Source organism: Eschrichtius robustus, chromosome 5 (assembly GCF_028021215.1).
Source record: "Eschrichtius robustus isolate mEscRob2 chromosome 5, mEscRob2.pri, whole genome shotgun sequence".
NCBI lineage: Eukaryota > Metazoa > Chordata > Mammalia > Artiodactyla > Eschrichtiidae > Eschrichtius > Eschrichtius robustus.
The window spans coordinates 44,326,430-44,343,343 of record NC_090828.1 but is presented as its reverse complement, the minus strand read 5'-3'; the positions used below and the strand labels follow the sequence as shown (position 1 = coordinate 44,343,343).

Here is a 16,914-nt window from a genome sequence, read left to right as displayed (position 1 = left end):
TTATTCCAAGTAATATATTCAGGTTTAAGATTTTCTTTCTTCAGAAGTTGAATCCATTTCCATACTCATGTATTTGTGGATAACTCAATGTATTTTTGAGCAGCTTTAATTTAAATATTTAATGAAGAAAGCTATCAATTTTAACAAGAATGATTTCATCACCCCTCATCAATAATTCAGAAATACCTACTATTTTTTAATGACTCAGTGTAGGTACTAGTAGAATGCCCTTCCAGGTTTTAAAAGGCTGTGTTATATATGTTCACAGTAATGATGTTGATTACTATCATTAGAGAGTGCCAAGTGAGAAAACTTTTCTGCTTTTCTAAAAAACAAACAAAAGCCCTTCTTATCCAAGTAGGATTAACTGCAAACCTGTAATATAGATTTTTCTAGAGAAATTCATAGATTTATTTCTGTTTATAATTTGAAATGTTTTCTCTCTTTTTTAAAGTTTCTTTAAAAAAAATCTTTAAGATTCAGAAGTTTAAAACAAAACATTAGCTTAATGGGTTCATGTTGGTGGACTATTAAATAAAAAAATTCTCCCCTAGATTTGTAAACAGGTTAAGTACTTCATACAGCATGTGAATATTCTAACTGCTCCTTATACTTATTCTATCAATCTTTATGGCAAATTAAATGTAATCTAAGTCATCCAAAGCATGCCCTGCTTTGGGACATATGTTAATTTTATTAAAATGCAGAGGTTTTTGGGGGGTTCATTTGTTTCTTTTTTGTCCCTGATCCTTTGATTACACAGATGACTATAGTTATACTTTATTTTGTTTCTTTGTTCACAATGTGATTATTTCAGTTTCTTTTCATAGTATCTAAATATGACCTGAAAATATTGAGTCTAAACACTAATGTCCAGAGTTGAAACTAAAAGTTTTTGTTTGTTTGTATTTTTAAATTTGAAATTCATATAAAAGTTACTGAATGTGACATTCATATAAAAGTTACTGAATGCCATATTACAGGAACATTTTCTTCACTACTTTGCATTTGTTGATATTTTGAGAACTACTTAACATCTGGACTCATGTTAACAAGAGAAACTTTGCATAACCTATGATAATTAAAAATCATTTGAATCAGATGGAGAGGAAAGAATGGTTTAGGGGAAGTCACTCATCAAGGTTTAAATCAACCTCCTAATGTAATATATTTTGCAGCTTTGAATTAGCATTTGGAGGTTGATTCAGTTCTTCATCATCACTTGAACAATTTGGGAATTATGCTTTTTAAAGGTAACTTTGTGTCCTTCTCTGACTTACTTGTTATAGAAGCAGTAGTTGATTTATGGAGGATAATTAAATAAAAGCCACCTGACAGGAATTCATGCAGTCAGAATTCGTTCTGTACAATTCTGAAAACTATTTTTAGTCTGTGATAGAAAGATACTAGCAGCTGCTTTTGATTATCTTGTACCAAGACAAAGCCCATGTGACTGCATATTTCTTTTTTAGCTTTGCTTTTTATTTTTTAAGTGAGTTATGCATGTACAAAGCTTTTTAAAAAAAATTAGCAAGTTTACAAGACTTGTTTCTTTTATTTTTTTAAATCAGACTTCTACGACATCCCTCCTCATTTTCCCTCCAGAGGCAACTACATTCTCTGCCTTTAAGGTGATTATTTTGATATTCACCAGTGCATTTTGAAATAAAAAGCTTGTATTCTTAATTCATGATTTTTAAATGTAGGCATTATCTGTTGTCTTCCCACTATGGAAGATACAGAGTTACTCTCCATGCTGCCCCGGCTCTCTGTGCCCATTCAGCCTTCTCATTTCCCTATCTTCCCCATATGGTTACGTGGCAATTTTGGTTAGTTCAGTAGTCACTACTTACGTTAGTATGACTATGTGATCGAAGCTGAGACATGTAGTAAACTATGATTATTTTTCTTTTCTTGTGCAACTTTTTGTTTTCTTATAGTGTTTTGTTTACCCTTCTCTAAACTTACCAGTAATTCATCCCTAAACTCTTCACCAGTGGTCTAAATTTCCTCTTAGGATGTTCAAATGTATTGGTATTCTGCAGGTGTCACTTTGCTGACAAAGCCTCTCCTGGAACCTGCACACCTGACCCAGCTACACTGGCCGCCTTTTGTGTCATCCTGGGATCTCCAGTCACCAGCATGCCGTATTCCCTTTGCCTCTCTCCTATGTTAGTTCTCTTATTTTCTAAATTCCATGTCTTACTCTCTCTTGTTTTATTCCCTTGTTTTGGCAGTGCACAACCTGAGAAAGGGTATATGAGAGGTACATTTCTTTTGAGAAATTGCATATGTGAAATGTCTTTCTTTTACCTATAAACTTGAATGATAATTGGGTTGAATACAGCTTCCAGTGTTGCTGAGATATCTGAAGCCATTCTGGTCCCTGATCCTTAGTATGTGACACATTTTATTCTCTGAAAGTTTGTAGGGCCATCTGTTTTGTTCTGATGTTCTGAAAGCTTGATGATGTACTTTGGCTTGGATGTATTTTATCCACTGTGTTAAGTACTCCGTGGTCATTTCAGACAACTCATATATCTTTCAGTTCTGAGAAATTTTCTTGAATTAAAAAGACTCCCATCTCTCAATTTTCTCTGTTTTTCTCTTGGAGTTCCTGTTTTTTAGGTACTTGACTTTCTGGGTGATCCTATATTTGTCTTGTCTTTTCTCTCCTACTTTCATCTCTTTTCTTTTTCGCTTCATATTTTAAGTTCTTTTTTTGTTGTTGAAAAATAATATAGTTCACTGACTTTTTATAACGTGAATACTTCCATTTAATAAAGATTCAGATAAAAACAAAAACAAAAAAACCCCAAACCCCCAAATTATCAGGACCCCAGAACTCCTTCTAGCTGCTACGTCACCCAAGGGTAATTACTATCTTGAATGTTTTTAATTAATCTTTTTTATTCTGAGATAATTATAGATTCACACACAGTTGTAAGAAATAATAGAGATAGCGCATTTATCCAGTACCCACTTTCCCCCAGTGGTAACATCTTGCAAAACCTTAGTATAATAGCAAAATTTTAGTATAATAGCACAACTAGGATACTGACATTGATACAGTCAAGATACAGACCATTTTTATCACCACTAGATCCCTCATGTTGCCCTTTTGTAGCCGCCTCCACTTTCCTCCCACCTGTACTCCCTACTGAACCCCTGGCAATCACTTATATGTTCTCCATTTCAATAATTTTGTCACTCTGAGAATGATATATGAATGGAATCATACAGTGGATAATCTTTTGAGATTGGCTTTTTTCACTCTTTATAATTCTCTGGAGATTCATTCAGGTTATCGTATGTGTCAGTCATTTATTCCTTTTTATTGCTGAACAATTTTCCATGGTACGGAGGTACCAGTTTGTTTAACCATTCATCTATGAAGGACATCTGAGTTACTTCCAGTTTTCGGCTATTACAGATAAAAGATGCAGTAAACATTTGTGTACAGGTTTCTGTGTGAAAATAAGTTTTCAGTTCTCTGGGATAACTGCCCAGAAGTGCAGTTGCTGGGTCATGTGGTAGTCACGTGTTTGGATTTATAAGAAACTGCCAAACTGCTTTGCAGAGTGGCTGTACCATTTTACATCCCCAGCAGCAGTGTATGAGGGATTTAGTTTCTCTTTATCCTTGTCAGAATTTGGTGGTGTTACTATTTTTATTTTAGCTATTCTTATAGGTGTATAGTGATGTATCATGTTTTTAATTTACATTTTCCTAACGGTTAATGACAATGAACATCTTTTCGTGTGTTTATTTGCATCTGTATATCCTGTATATTCTCTTTGGTGAAATGCCTCTTCATGTCTTATCTGTTTTCTAATTGGATTGTTTGGTATATTTTCTGTTGAGTTTTGAGAATTCTTGACATATTCTAGATACTAGCCCTTTGTTGAATATGTGGCTTGCAAATATTTTCTCCCAGTTTATAGCTTGTTTTTTCATTCTTTTAATAGAGCCTTTCACAGAGCAAAAGTTTCAAATTTTGATAAAGTCTAATTGTTCATTTTTTCGTTTTTTGAGTCATGCTTTTGGTGTTAAGTCTAAGAACCGTTTGCCTAGCACTAGAACCTGAAGATTTTCTCCTAGGTTTTTTTTTCCTAAAAGTTTTACAGTTTTACATTTAAATCCATGAATCCATTTTGAGTGAGTATCCATATAAGGTATGAGACTTAGGTTGACATTCATTTTTTGCCTATTGATGACTGATTGCACCAGCACTATTTGTTGAAAAGTTTTTTATCTTTCTCCCATCGAATTGTTTTTGCATCTTTGTCAAATATCACTTGGACATATTTGTGTGGATTTATTCCTGTGCTCTCTGTTCTGTTCCATTGATCTATGTGTCTGTTCTTCTACCAGTACCACATAGTGGTGATTAGTATGTGGCTAAGTAATAAACCTTCTTTTTCAAAATTGCTTTAGCTATTCTAGTTCCCTTTCCTTTTCAGATAAATTTTAGAGTAATCTCACCTATATCCACAAAAAAATCTTGTTGGGATTTTGATAGGGACTGTGTTAAACCTGTATATAAATTTGAGGATAATTGAAATCTTTACTGTGTTGAGTGTTCCACCCCATGAACATGGTATGGTTCTCCATTTATTTAAATTTTTAATTTCTTTTATCAGCATTTTGTAGGTTTCAGCATACAGTCCTGTACATGTTTTGTTAATTTATACTGAAATATTTCTTCTTTCTAGAAGCTTTTGTAGCTTTTTTGGGATTTCCTACATAGACAGTCATGCCAACTGCAAATAGAGACAGTTTCTTCCTTTTTGATCCGTATGCCTTTTGTTTCCTTTTTTTTTCCTTATTGCGCTGGCTAGAACTTCCAACACAAAGTTGCATAAGAATGATGAGACCAGACAGTCTTCCCTTCTTCCCTATCTTAGAGAAAAAGCATTCAGTCTTTCACCATTAAGTGTAATGTTACCTGTGGGTTTTTGTAGGCGATCTTTATCAAGTTGAGAAGGATCCCCTTTATTCCTATTTTTCTGAGACTTTTCCTGAATGAGTGTTTAATTTTGTCAAATGCTTTTTTCTGCATCAATTAATAGGATTATGATACTTTTTTTAAAAATAAATTTATTTATTTTATTTACTTATTTTTGGCTGCACTGGGTCTTCACTGCTGCTTGTGGGCTGTCTCTAGTTGCAGCAAGCAGGGGCTACTCTTCGTTTTGGTGCGCGGGCTTCTCATTGCGGTGGCTTCTCCCGCTGTGGAGCACGGGCTCTAGGCATGCGGGTTTCCGTAGTTGTGGCACGTGGGCTCAGTAGTTGTGGCTCGCAGGCTCCAGAGCGCAGGCTCAGCAGCTGTGGCGCATGGGCCCAGCTGCTCCGCGGCATGTGGGATCTCCCCGGACCAGGGCTCGAACCCACATCCCCTGCATCGGCAGGCGGGCTCTCAATCACTGTGCCACCAGGGAAGCCCCATGATACTTTTTTTTCTTTACCTTGTTTATATGATGGATTACATTGATTGATTTTCAAATATTGCACCAGGCTTGCATCCTTGGAATAAATCCCACATGGTCATATGCACAGTTCTTTCTACATATTGCTAAATTTTCTTTTCTAACACTTAGTTAAGGATTTTTGTGTCTGTGTTTATAGGGATATTGGTCCATAGTTTTCTGGGTTTTGGACTTTTTTTCTGCAGACAGGAGTCTCACCTGATAATTCTTTTCTTTCGGCATTTAAAAAATATTGTATTCCTTCTGGTGTCCATGGTTTCTGATAAAAAATCTGCTATCATTTGAATAGTTTTTCCCCTGTTGGTAAGTTGTGATTCCTGTCTCTGCCGTCAAGATTTTTTCTTTGTCTTTGGTTTTTATAGTTTGACTATGATGTGTCTTGGTGTGGGTTTCTCTTGTTTAGAATTCATTCACCTCCTTCTTGAATCTGTAGGTTTATGTCTTCTGCCAATTTGAGAGGTTTTCAGCCTTTATTCCTTTGAGTAATTCAGTACTGCCCTTTTCCTCTTCTCCTTCAAGGACTCTGATGACATTAATGTTCAATCTTTTGTTATAGTCCCACAGGTTCTTGAGGCTCTGTTAATTTTTTTCAGTCTATTTTCTTTCTGTTGTTCAGATTGTATGATTCCTATTATTCTTTCAGCTCACTGATTCTTCCCTCTCTCTCCTCCATTCTGCTGTTGAGTGCATGCATTGAGTTTTTCATATTTTGGTTACTGTATTTTACAGTTCTAAAACTTCCATTTTGTTTTTCTTTTTATATTATATTTCTTTGCTGAGACTTTCTATTTCTGTGCTTCAACTTTCTATTTTTTTTCATTTGTCTCAAGCATGTTTGTAATTGCTTGTTGAAGCATTTTTGATAGCCGTTTTAAAATCCTTGCTACCTTATTCTAACATTGCTCTCATTTTGGTGTTGGCATCTACTGTCTTTCTTCACTCAGTTTGAGGTCTTCCTGATTCTTGGTATGATGGTTTTTTTAATTGAAACCTGGATACTTGGGGTTTTATGTTGTGAGACTCTGGATCTTCCTTAAGCCTTCTGTTTTAGCTGGATTTTCTCTGACACTGCCCTGGCAAGGGAATGGGAGATGGTGCCTCATTATTGCCAGATGGAGGTAGAAGTCCAGGTTCCCCACTCAGCCTGTGCTGACACCTGCAGTAGAGATGGGTGTTCTGGCTCATGATTAGGTGTCCACTGATATCTCCCTGGCTGGGTGCCTTTTTACTGCTCCCCACATGGCCTCCCGTGGATACCACAGTGGAGGAGGGGGGAGTAATCTTGTTACTGCTGGGTGGTGGTGAAAGTTCTGGCTCTCCACCGGGCCTCCTCTGACACCACCTCAGTGGGGAAAGGGTGCCTTGTTAATCTGACAGGTAGGGGTGGAAGTCCAGATTCCCCATGTGGCCTCCACTGACACTGCTGTGGGGATGTGGCCTCATTACCACCTAACAGTGATGAAAGTCTCAGCTCCATACTTGACCTTCTCTGACACCAACTCGGCTGAGGGGTTGGGGTGCTCTGTTATAGCTGGTGAAGGTGGAAGTCTAGGTTCCCCATTTGGCCTTTGCTAGTAGAGGTGGGAGTGGGACAGGCTTTTCTTTCTCTGTGGTATTTAACTGGAATAGAGCAATTATCTATAGCTTTCTGTTTTTCTAGACTGCCCTTTCCTGGTTCTTTGGCTGGAGAGGCCCAGTTCTTTTTTTTTTTTTTGGTCTGTCCTCATTAACGTTTCTGAGTTCTTTAGCCCCACTCATCGTTGTGTTGTCCTTTGGGTATCAAGTCCCCTAGCAGGTCTGCCTTTTTCTGCCTACGTTTTAGAGTCTTCTATGTTTGTTTTATATATAATGTCCAAGATTTTTAGTTGTACTTAGCAGGAGCAGTAGGGAAAAGTATGTCTACTTCATCTTCTCAGAAGCAGAAGTCTACCTGGCTTATAATAGCATAAATTAGTTTTGCCAACTTTTGAACTCTGTATCAGTGGAATCATGTAGTATATGTTCTTTTGGTTTTTGCTTCTCTCATTCCATATTATGTTTGTGAGATTTATCCTTGTCATTGTACGTATTTGTAGTTTCTTCATTTTTATTGCTATATGGCATTTCATTGTATGGATATAACACAATTTATATATTCTGCTGTGGACAGGTTACTCCCAGTTTGGGGCTATTAAAATTGTCCTGAACATTTCTGTAGATATCATTTTGTGAATATATTACTATTTAATATACATACCTTAGACTTGTCATAGGCTATACATTCAGGATTAATAGCTATTCCCAGACAGTTATTAGTGTATCACTTTACACTCCCACCAGCAATATATGAGAGTTCCAGTTGCTCCACATCCTCACCAACACTTGGTATTATTTGTCTTATTTATTTTTCCCATTTTGGAGGTATGTTACATTATTGCATTCTGGTTTTAATTTGCTTTCACTGCTCACTTTAGTCAAGTTGAGCATCTCTTTATATATTTATTCACCATTTGCATAAGCTCTTTTGTGAAGTGCCTGTTCAAGTCTTTCGCTCATTCTTCTTATTGGGCTACTTGATATTTTCCTATAAATTTTAAGAAGGATTCTTTATATATCAGATACATTCTTGTGTCAAATATATATAATATTCACCCTCACCAGAATACCTTCTCCTACTCTTTGGCTTGCCATTTCAGATTTAATGTTGCCTTTTTATGAACAGAAGCTCTTGATTTTAATGTACTCCCAATTTATTTTTTTCTTCCTTAATGCTTAGCACTTTTTATGTCCTATTTAATAAATCTTTTTTCTATCCTAAGATCTTCAAGATGGTTTTCTGTATTTTCTTCTAAAAATTATGTTATTTTATCTTTTACTTTTAGATATACAATTCATCTGGAATTTATTTTTATATGATGTGAGGTCGAGGTATCTGTTTATTGTTGTTGTTTTTTCTAAGTCACCTAAAATTTTTCTTCCACATCATCTGTTAATTTTTCATTTGTGCTCTTTTTTCTTTTTCTTTTTTTAAAAATAAATTTATAAATTTATTTATTTGGCTGTGTTGGGTCTTCATTGTTGCACGTGGGCTTTCTCTAGTTGCAGCTAGCGGGGGCTACTCTTCGTTGCAGTGCATGGGCTTCTCATTGCGGTGGCTTCTCTTGTTGTGTAGCACGGGCTCTAGGCACATGGGCTTCAGTAGTTGTGGCTCACGGGCTCTAGAGTGCAGGCTCAGTAGTTGTGGCGCATGGGCTTAGTTGCTCTGCGGCATGTGGGATCTTTCCGGACCAGGGCTCGAACCCATGTCCCCTGCTTTGGCAGGTGGATTCTTAACCACTGCGCCGCCAGGGAAGTCTCTGTGCTCTTTTTTCTATAGCACATTTTTATAGCTTTTTTTTTCATTCAAGCATTCCTTCCTCCTCCTCCTCCTTCTTAAAAAATATGTATTATCTTATTTTTGTTTCATAGTTGCATTTCTTTTCCTATTTCTAAAGATATTAATAATATATTTTAAAAAATATTTTCCTCCTCACAGAGCTTCTATTTTCTCCATATTGTTTTTTTTTCCTGTTTATTTTGGTTCTATCTTTCCTGTAAGAGACTTTCCTTAAATATCTTGTAATTCTCGGTGACTGCTCATGTTTAGTGGCAGGGCTAGATAAGACTCTGAACTCCTGTGTGGAGTGATTTGGTTGGGTTCTTTAGTTGGGGAGGCTTCAATATCAGGATTGAGAGGTCATTTCTCTTGGGCTAGTCAGATTCTCCCCGGAAGAACCTTCCAGTTCTTGCCAGCCTCTGGGAGGATGAAAGCCTTGGAGGATAAAAGCCTTGCTAGCCTCTGGGAACCTAGTGAGGTTAAGTGGGATGGGGGCTGGAGTCGGGGCCAGGGCTTGAATCTAGGATGTATATGTTCACTTAGTGCCCCCTGTTTTCAATATGGCACCCCTACTCTCAACTGTTCCTGTTGCTCTATGGCTCAAGAACCTCTGTTTCATCCTCTCCAGAGGGAAAAACCTCTAGTTGTTTGGCTAGCTATGTGGAGTGGAGAAGGGAATTGGGCATTCAGAGTTAGGGGTCCAGACTTTAGATTAACTCTGTAGTTAGCAGCAAGTCCCCCTCAAACACACACACTCTTACTTGCAGATAACCTAATATGGCCAACCCATGAGCCTTTGAGGGATTCTGAGGAACAAATTGTATTAGTTCTTGATTTTCCCACCGTCAACCAGGGTTTCAGCTTTCTCAGATTTACCATGATTTACCAGTTGTCTATGTTCTGACTTCCAGAATTTTATTTTATTGCTATTATGTACCCTTTAATTTTCCCAGCTTGGATTATGACTTTAAAAGTGTGTGTGTGTGTGTGTGTGTGTGTGTGTGTGTGTGTGTTGTTATTTTAGTTGGATTTAGGGATGGAGTAAAACCAGATGCACTCAATCTGCCATTTTTACCTGGAAGTGTCATATAATTTTATACATTTTAAAAACAAATATTTCTTTCAAGTTTGAGCTCAAAATGAAATTAATTTAGAAAATAAGTCCAAAGGAGAATTGCTGTTCTTTTCAGGTGATGAAATAGAATTGGAGCTGCTGACTTGGGTAGGTAGAGGCAATAATGATGAAAGAAAAATAAGTAGAGAACATTGAGGAAGACCTTTTAGTATGATTTGGGAACTAGAGAGAGGTGATGGTTGCACAGCACTGTGAATGTACTAATTCTACTAAATCTTTTACTTTGAAATGGTTAATTTTATGTTATATGAATTTTACCTCAAATAAAAAAATTTTAACCTAAGTAAAAGAAATACATGAACATTTTCAAAGCTTATAGCTACGTTGACACCTGGCTTTAGGGGTAAAAGATAAACTGACTTATTACACAGGCCTCAGTAAGTTATGTTTCTATTGTCTGCCTAGGAGCTATGTAGAGATTTTAAAATGTTTACAAGCATGATTCTGGAAGATCTTCAGAAATTTATTCTTCATTTGGGGAAAAGGGAGAGCAAGATGTGTTCCAAGGGGTGGCAAGTGGAGTTATTTCTCTCTAGTAAAGAAGATGAAATGAATTAATAAGTATTTAATATGTATACCACCTACATCCAATTATATTCATTGCAACTTGACAAATCTTGATGCAAGCAAGACCTTTTGACTCTTTAATCATTTGTATAATAGAAGAAAGGGAAATTCTGGTGGAATGTGGCACAGTTCCTATAAATTTATGCCTTTGATATATTGCTTATCTTTCATATGAAGCACCCTGTCTCATAAAAAGTTTTAATAGCACTTTATTATCCAAAATATGGTATTTGGCAGTTCAGTGTGGTGTATTAGAGCATTTGTCCTAAAGCCATAATATTAGGGTTCAAATCCTTGCTCTGCCACATGTGAGTATTTAAACTCACCATGCCTCATTTTTCTCATCTGTAAAATGGAGAAGATAATAGGGTTATTTTAATGAATATGAATTAATACATTTAAAGATCTTTCAGTGTTGCCTGGCACAGAGTACATGCTCAATAAATGCTATCTGCTATTTTTTTTCTGACATTTTCTTAAACTATAATCTATAAAAGCACATCTGGAAAATGTATGTGATATAAGCAGCATAAAGACTACTTCCTTACCAGGATATCATTGGCATGGCTGTAATGACCAACTACAGATGCAAACGTGCAATTGGCTCCCTCTTTCTCATCACATTTGCGGTTGTGGTTAAGAGCTTATTTCTGTTTTTCTCTAAAAACTGAACGGTTTTAGCTACCTTTATTTTCTAAGAATTCTGGACTTCATAGTGCAGTGGATTTATTTGAAAAGTAAAACCAAGAAACTATAAATACTGTTTACTTTCAATTCCCTCTATTTGGTTTGGACATAATCCCTATCATTTGTACATTTTCCATAGGAATCAATGAAAAGATTGAGAATGAACGTGAGCTATACACCTGTCATTAGAAGATGTAATTAGTCAGTCAGTGGCCACAAAGCGAGTACTTGATTTTTTGAAAGCTATTTTTCTTTATCAGTACTGTATGGCTGCAAATGATAAGTTGTGATGGTTCTCTCTCACAATTACTATTTTTAGTTGTAGTTTGAAACTCCTCAGTTTCCGGCAAGATGAAGCTCTATGTCTAAATGTTATCATTTTCATACTAAGCCTTCTTTTAAATTTTACTTTACAGATCAACAACCAAAATTTTGAAGGTCATCAACTTTCTGATGGTGGTGATAAGCCATGGCGACAGATGATAAAGTTGCCATCTTAACCGATGATGAAGAGGAACAGAAGAGAAAATATGTGCTTGCCGATCCTTTTAATGGTATTTCCAGGGAACCAGAACCACCTTCAAATGAAACACCTTCCCCCTCTGAAACAGCTGCTATTCCTGAGGAGGAAATAGACTGGATAGAGAAACATTGCATTAAAATAAACAATGATCTTCTAATTTCCAAGGTCTTTTATTTTTTCTTTTACTCTGCATATGGCTCTCTTTACCCCCTTTTGCCTGTGTATTATAAGCAGCTGGGAATGTCACCAAGCCAGAGTGGGCTGCTGGTAGGTATTCGATACTTCATTGAATTCTGCAGTGCCCCCTTTTGGGGTGTAGTTGCAGATCGCTTTAAAAAAGGCAAAATTGTCCTCCTCTTTTCCCTTTTGTGTTGGGTTTTATTCAACCTGGGCATCGGATTTGTCAAACCTGCTACCTTGCGGTGTGTACCAAAGATTCCTCCAAGAGCTCATCCCACCAGTTCAAGCCACCTGTTCACTCTCCTGCCAACGAATTCCTCCACTGTCTCTTCCATTACCACATCACCAGGAATTCGTGAGAAAAGGAACCTGCCTCCTTACAATGGGTCAGAGATGTTAGAAGCAGGGCACAGTGTCATGGAAACTGTCATCTTCTCGACAGCTCCAAACAAGACCAGTGTGCCCACTCTGCAGCCTCAGACTGATGAAATTACTGACCATGTTATGAACTTGACCATGAACCCAAGCACTGCAACCTCTGCCCCCCCAGGAAATGCAACCTGGGAGACAACCACTTCTATTGTCACTACCACCAAATCTTTACCTTCTGACCAAGTCACTCTTGTTTATGATCAACAAGAAGTAGAAGCTATATTCTTGGTGATCTTGGTAGTTGTCATAATAGGAGAATTTTTCAGTGCCTCCTCTGTCACGATTGTGGACACGGTAACACTCCAGTATCTGGGAAAGCACAGAGACCGCTATGGACTGCAACGCATGTGGGGCTCCCTGGGCTGGGGCCTGGCGATGCTGTCCGTGGGCATTGGCATTGACTACACCCACGTGGGCGTGCTCATCAATGGGAAGGGGTGTAAGCCCCCTGAATACCGGAACTACCAGATTGTCTTCATCGTCTTTGGGGTTCTCATGACCATGGCCTTGATCGTCGCTACTCAGTTCCGGTTCCGCTACAACCACTTCAAAAACAGTGAAAATAAAGGGAAAGAGGTGGAGATCCCGCAAGTAGAGAGGAACAGCTCCACAGAATCCTCTGAGGAGACACCAACCGCCGCCAGCCACTCGCAGGCCTTCAACTTCTGGGACTTAATCAGGCTGCTTTGCAGTGTGCAGTATGGCTCCGTGTTGTTCGTGGCTTGGTTTATGGGTTTCGGATACGGCTTCGTGTTCACCTTTCTCTACTGGCATTTGGAGGACCTGAATGGAACGACAACTCTCTTCGGGGTCTGTTCAGTCCTGAGCCATGTGTCCGAGCTGACAGCTTATTTTTTCAGTCACAAGCTTATTGAATTGATTGGCCACATCAGGTAAGAACAGGTGTACTGTTGCTGCCCCTCAGCAGTTGAACTTTACCTTTTCATAGTTTATAGCTCCTTTGAGCACATTTAAGGATATTATCATTTGTGTTGGGGGTAGGGTTGGGGTGGGAATGGGGATTTCTGTTTCTCTTTCTTTTTAAAATAGAAACAAAAGGAAGGAAGTGATGAACCTAGTTGGATTATCTCAAACAAAATATGCTGTTTCTGCTCTGTATGCTAAGAGAATCTTACAGTAAATGTTTTCAGGTATAGGAACACCAGTTTAGTCAACTGTATGATTCCATGGACCTTGACGGGTCCGACCACCTGTCTCAGGCATTTATGAAGAGGGGCTTAAGTGGATAACGAGGATTATGTTTTTTTAGCCTTCAGTTATTCTCAGCTGCTTGCTGACACAGAAAGACCTTGAATATATGGTGTATGAAGATGTCCATTATATTTAATAAAGCTGTGATGTGACCCACCATCATCCCTAATCCATGATATTATGTGGAAGAGAATCTTACATATTTTTTTCTGATTATTACATGAGTCTCTGCGTTTTTATCTGCCATGAAGACATGGGACATTTAAAAATCTTCTTTCTACCTAAAACTTCCCGTGTAATCCTTTTCAGCAAAAAAATCTATAAATGCCCGGTGTTTCTTGTGTAATGTTTCTCACCATTAATGTTTGTCTGAAGTTGTTTGAATAGTACCTTGCTCTTTATAAGTCTTTCTGCTTTGCTGTTGGCTCTAAAATGTGGAGCCAGGTACACTTAAGCATTCTTACCTCATAGAAAAGTATGGCATGTCTGTCCCTAAAATTTGAAGTTGCCATAACTAAAAGAAAGCAACTGTGTGTGTTTGTGTGTATGTGGTAATGTTTAAATCTGCTGTTTCCACGAGAAATTACAAAGGAGAAATAGATAAAAGCTTTGAGAAACATGGACCTTTTTTCCTTTAATTTCCCTTTGACTAACTGAAGAAAGTATTTTCTAATGTGAAGTTTCAACCTAGAATCATTCTTTTCCCCATACAATTGTGAGTGTTTTTCCTTGTTTGGTTTGGTTTTGCTTTGGGAGGCTGTGTGCTGTTCCTTCTGTCTCTCAAATCTTTGACCCCTTTGTTGTCACAAACAAAGTCAGGCACTGTATGGGCAGTTCCCAGAGACACAGAGTCCCCGAGGCACACTCATTGGGACCAATCGGAAAAGAGCCTTGTGATATTAAGGGCTGGGGATGTCCTTTGACCTTGTCCAGGTCATGTTTACATTCTCTGAGCTGTGTGGATTGACCGTGATGAATCCGGCTCACAGTGATGAATTTCTTCAGCTTGGTTGTTGGTATGAACAGGATCTCACCTCAGCTAATAGTGTGTTTAAAAACCACAGCCATTTATTTCCAGAAAGGTACCCTGTCAGGTCTTACCCGTGAGTGGAGTTCCTAGACATCATGATTTAATCACTAAATAGTGTTAATTGAATGTTGACTCAGTACAGAGTACGTATATAGGTTTTATTTTCAAAGAAATGGTTAGGTTCTTCTTACATGCTAAGAAAAGTAGTTTCTTTTCTGTCTTTGCTTTTTGTCTGAGGTATATACCTTCATGATAAAATCCTAGTGGGTTTACTATTAATTTTGGTAATTACATGAACTTACACTTGTGTTTTCTTTCCTAAGTATTACAAGTTACTCATTATGTAAAAACCAATGGCTCACTTAACCTTAATTTTCTAGTTTTACGTACAAAAGCGTCTTTTTTTTCCTTCTTTAATGATGTGATGGAAGAAGAAAGCTCTTGTCGCATTGTTGCTCCCAAAAGCCTACTGGGATTCCATCAGTTTGTGGTCATTTACCTCTTTTGGATTTTTATTCTGTCCATTAAAATGTATTAACTACGTTTAGAAGATTCTGATAGTTGTAGTGAGATTATGCCTACGTATTCAGGTAGAATGGATATGTTTCTTTTGGTGAGAGTTTTTGGAGTCCAGTTAGTGGTAGTTGAGATTTGGGGGTTTAAAAATGTAGTGATGGAAGTTTGAACTTTTCACTGGAAGCATATTATGCATTAGTTGATGAAGAGAAATCATCTTTGTACGAATTCAGTCTTTATGTTTTCCTTGTAGGATCATAAGGAGAGATTGTCTGGCCCTTATGTATGCATGCATGTTTTTCAGTATTCTGTGACTGTCTTACGGGAGTTTGTTTCTAGGAGTCAGCACTACCACAAAGATTGTAACTATTCTAACATAGTCAAAAGTGGATTGTCACAAATTTTTATATAGATTCATAATGAAGAAACAATTTTTAAAACAGCATGTCCAATTTTGAACCATTTACTATTATAACATTTCTGCAGTTTGGGCTCAGTTTTTCAGGGAAAAACCTATTTTGAACCATTTACTATTATAACATTTCTGCAGTTTGGGCTCAGTTTTTCAGGGAAAAACCTATCTGTCAGTCTAAACACACACACACACACACACACACACACACACACACACACAGTAAATGACTTCTGATTTTGACCTTGGGTTTTGTTCTCTTTGGAAAGTGGCTTTCTCAGGCAAATAAGATAATGTTTACTATTTCCACTAAAAAAAGTAAATGTCTTTTGATTTGAACCTCAAGACTTTGGAATTTACAACAAGCATATTTCTAGGCTAATTTATGTAATGACGATGACTAGATTTCTTTAACTAGAGATATAAATGTTAAGACTATATTCACCTTGCTGAATGTTTCAGCAGCCATGAGTAGGGTTGTGATCAAAATACATTGCAATTAATCATTTGTAAATTTGTAAATCATTACTATTCAATGTTAGGCCATCACCTATGTTATGTGATTCAAATTTATTTACATTTTAAGGGACACACAAAAATCTACTCAAGCAACTCTGACTGCCCTGAAATCCTTGAAGTCAGTTTTGTCATGCAAATGCTATCTGGAAGGGGTAATGTATTAACCATTATTAGCCATTAATTACTACTTAATAGTAGCTAAATATCCAAATGAGCTAGCCAGTCAGTTAGGGAAAGAAGGAAGTGCATGATGCAATTAGCAAGAGGAGGAACATACAGACTTTCCTGGTGGGCACTGCAGGAAGACCCAGAGCAGATAGCAAGACGCTGGCTACCAGCTGAGAACACTTGGGAGGTAGTACATGTTAACATTTTGTCATTGGAGGAATAGCAATCAGCGTTGTAAGAGGGAGGAAACTGCAGCTGGGGTGATCAGGGAAGCTGAATTTCAGCCAGCCAGTGAAGGATTTAGGATCGTGTTTATGTTTTTTTTGCTTCCTATCCTCTTCCTTGTTTCTACCCACCTCTTTGTGCCGTATTTGTTGATCCTGGATCCCCTGGCTCTCAGGTCCTCTCCTTACCTTGCATGGCATGGTGCAGATTTCCACAGGCTGCTTTTTCTAGGACCCACTCTGCTGGGTTCACCTCCTGCAGTGGTACTCAACCATTAGACTTACTGGGAGAGCTTTTAAAACTCCTAACGCTCATCCTGCACTTAGACCAATTACATCAGACTCTCTCGGGGTGTTTGCAGTCATTCCAGCCAAAGCTGGTAACCACCAAACTGGTGAGAGTCACAGACGGAGGATGAGAGGGAGGGAGGAAGGGAAAAAACCCTAGCTCTCCGCAGGGTTTTG

At 37.8% G+C, this 16,914-nt stretch overlaps 1 protein-coding gene across 2 annotated transcripts in view; it reads left to right on the top strand.

Moving 5' to 3' along the window:
* The window catches only part of MFSD6 (major facilitator superfamily domain containing 6), a 73,399-nt gene that overhangs the window by 13,756 nt on the left and 42,729 nt on the right, over positions 1–16,914 (top strand). For both annotated transcript variants that reach the window (XM_068544773.1, XM_068544775.1), the window contains exon 2: positions 11,650–13,261. In XM_068544773.1, coding sequence (XP_068400874.1) covers positions 11,703–13,261 — 1,559 coding nt within the window. In that variant the 5' untranslated portion in view covers positions 11,650–11,702. The remainder of the gene's footprint in view (positions 1–11,649; positions 13,262–16,914) is intronic.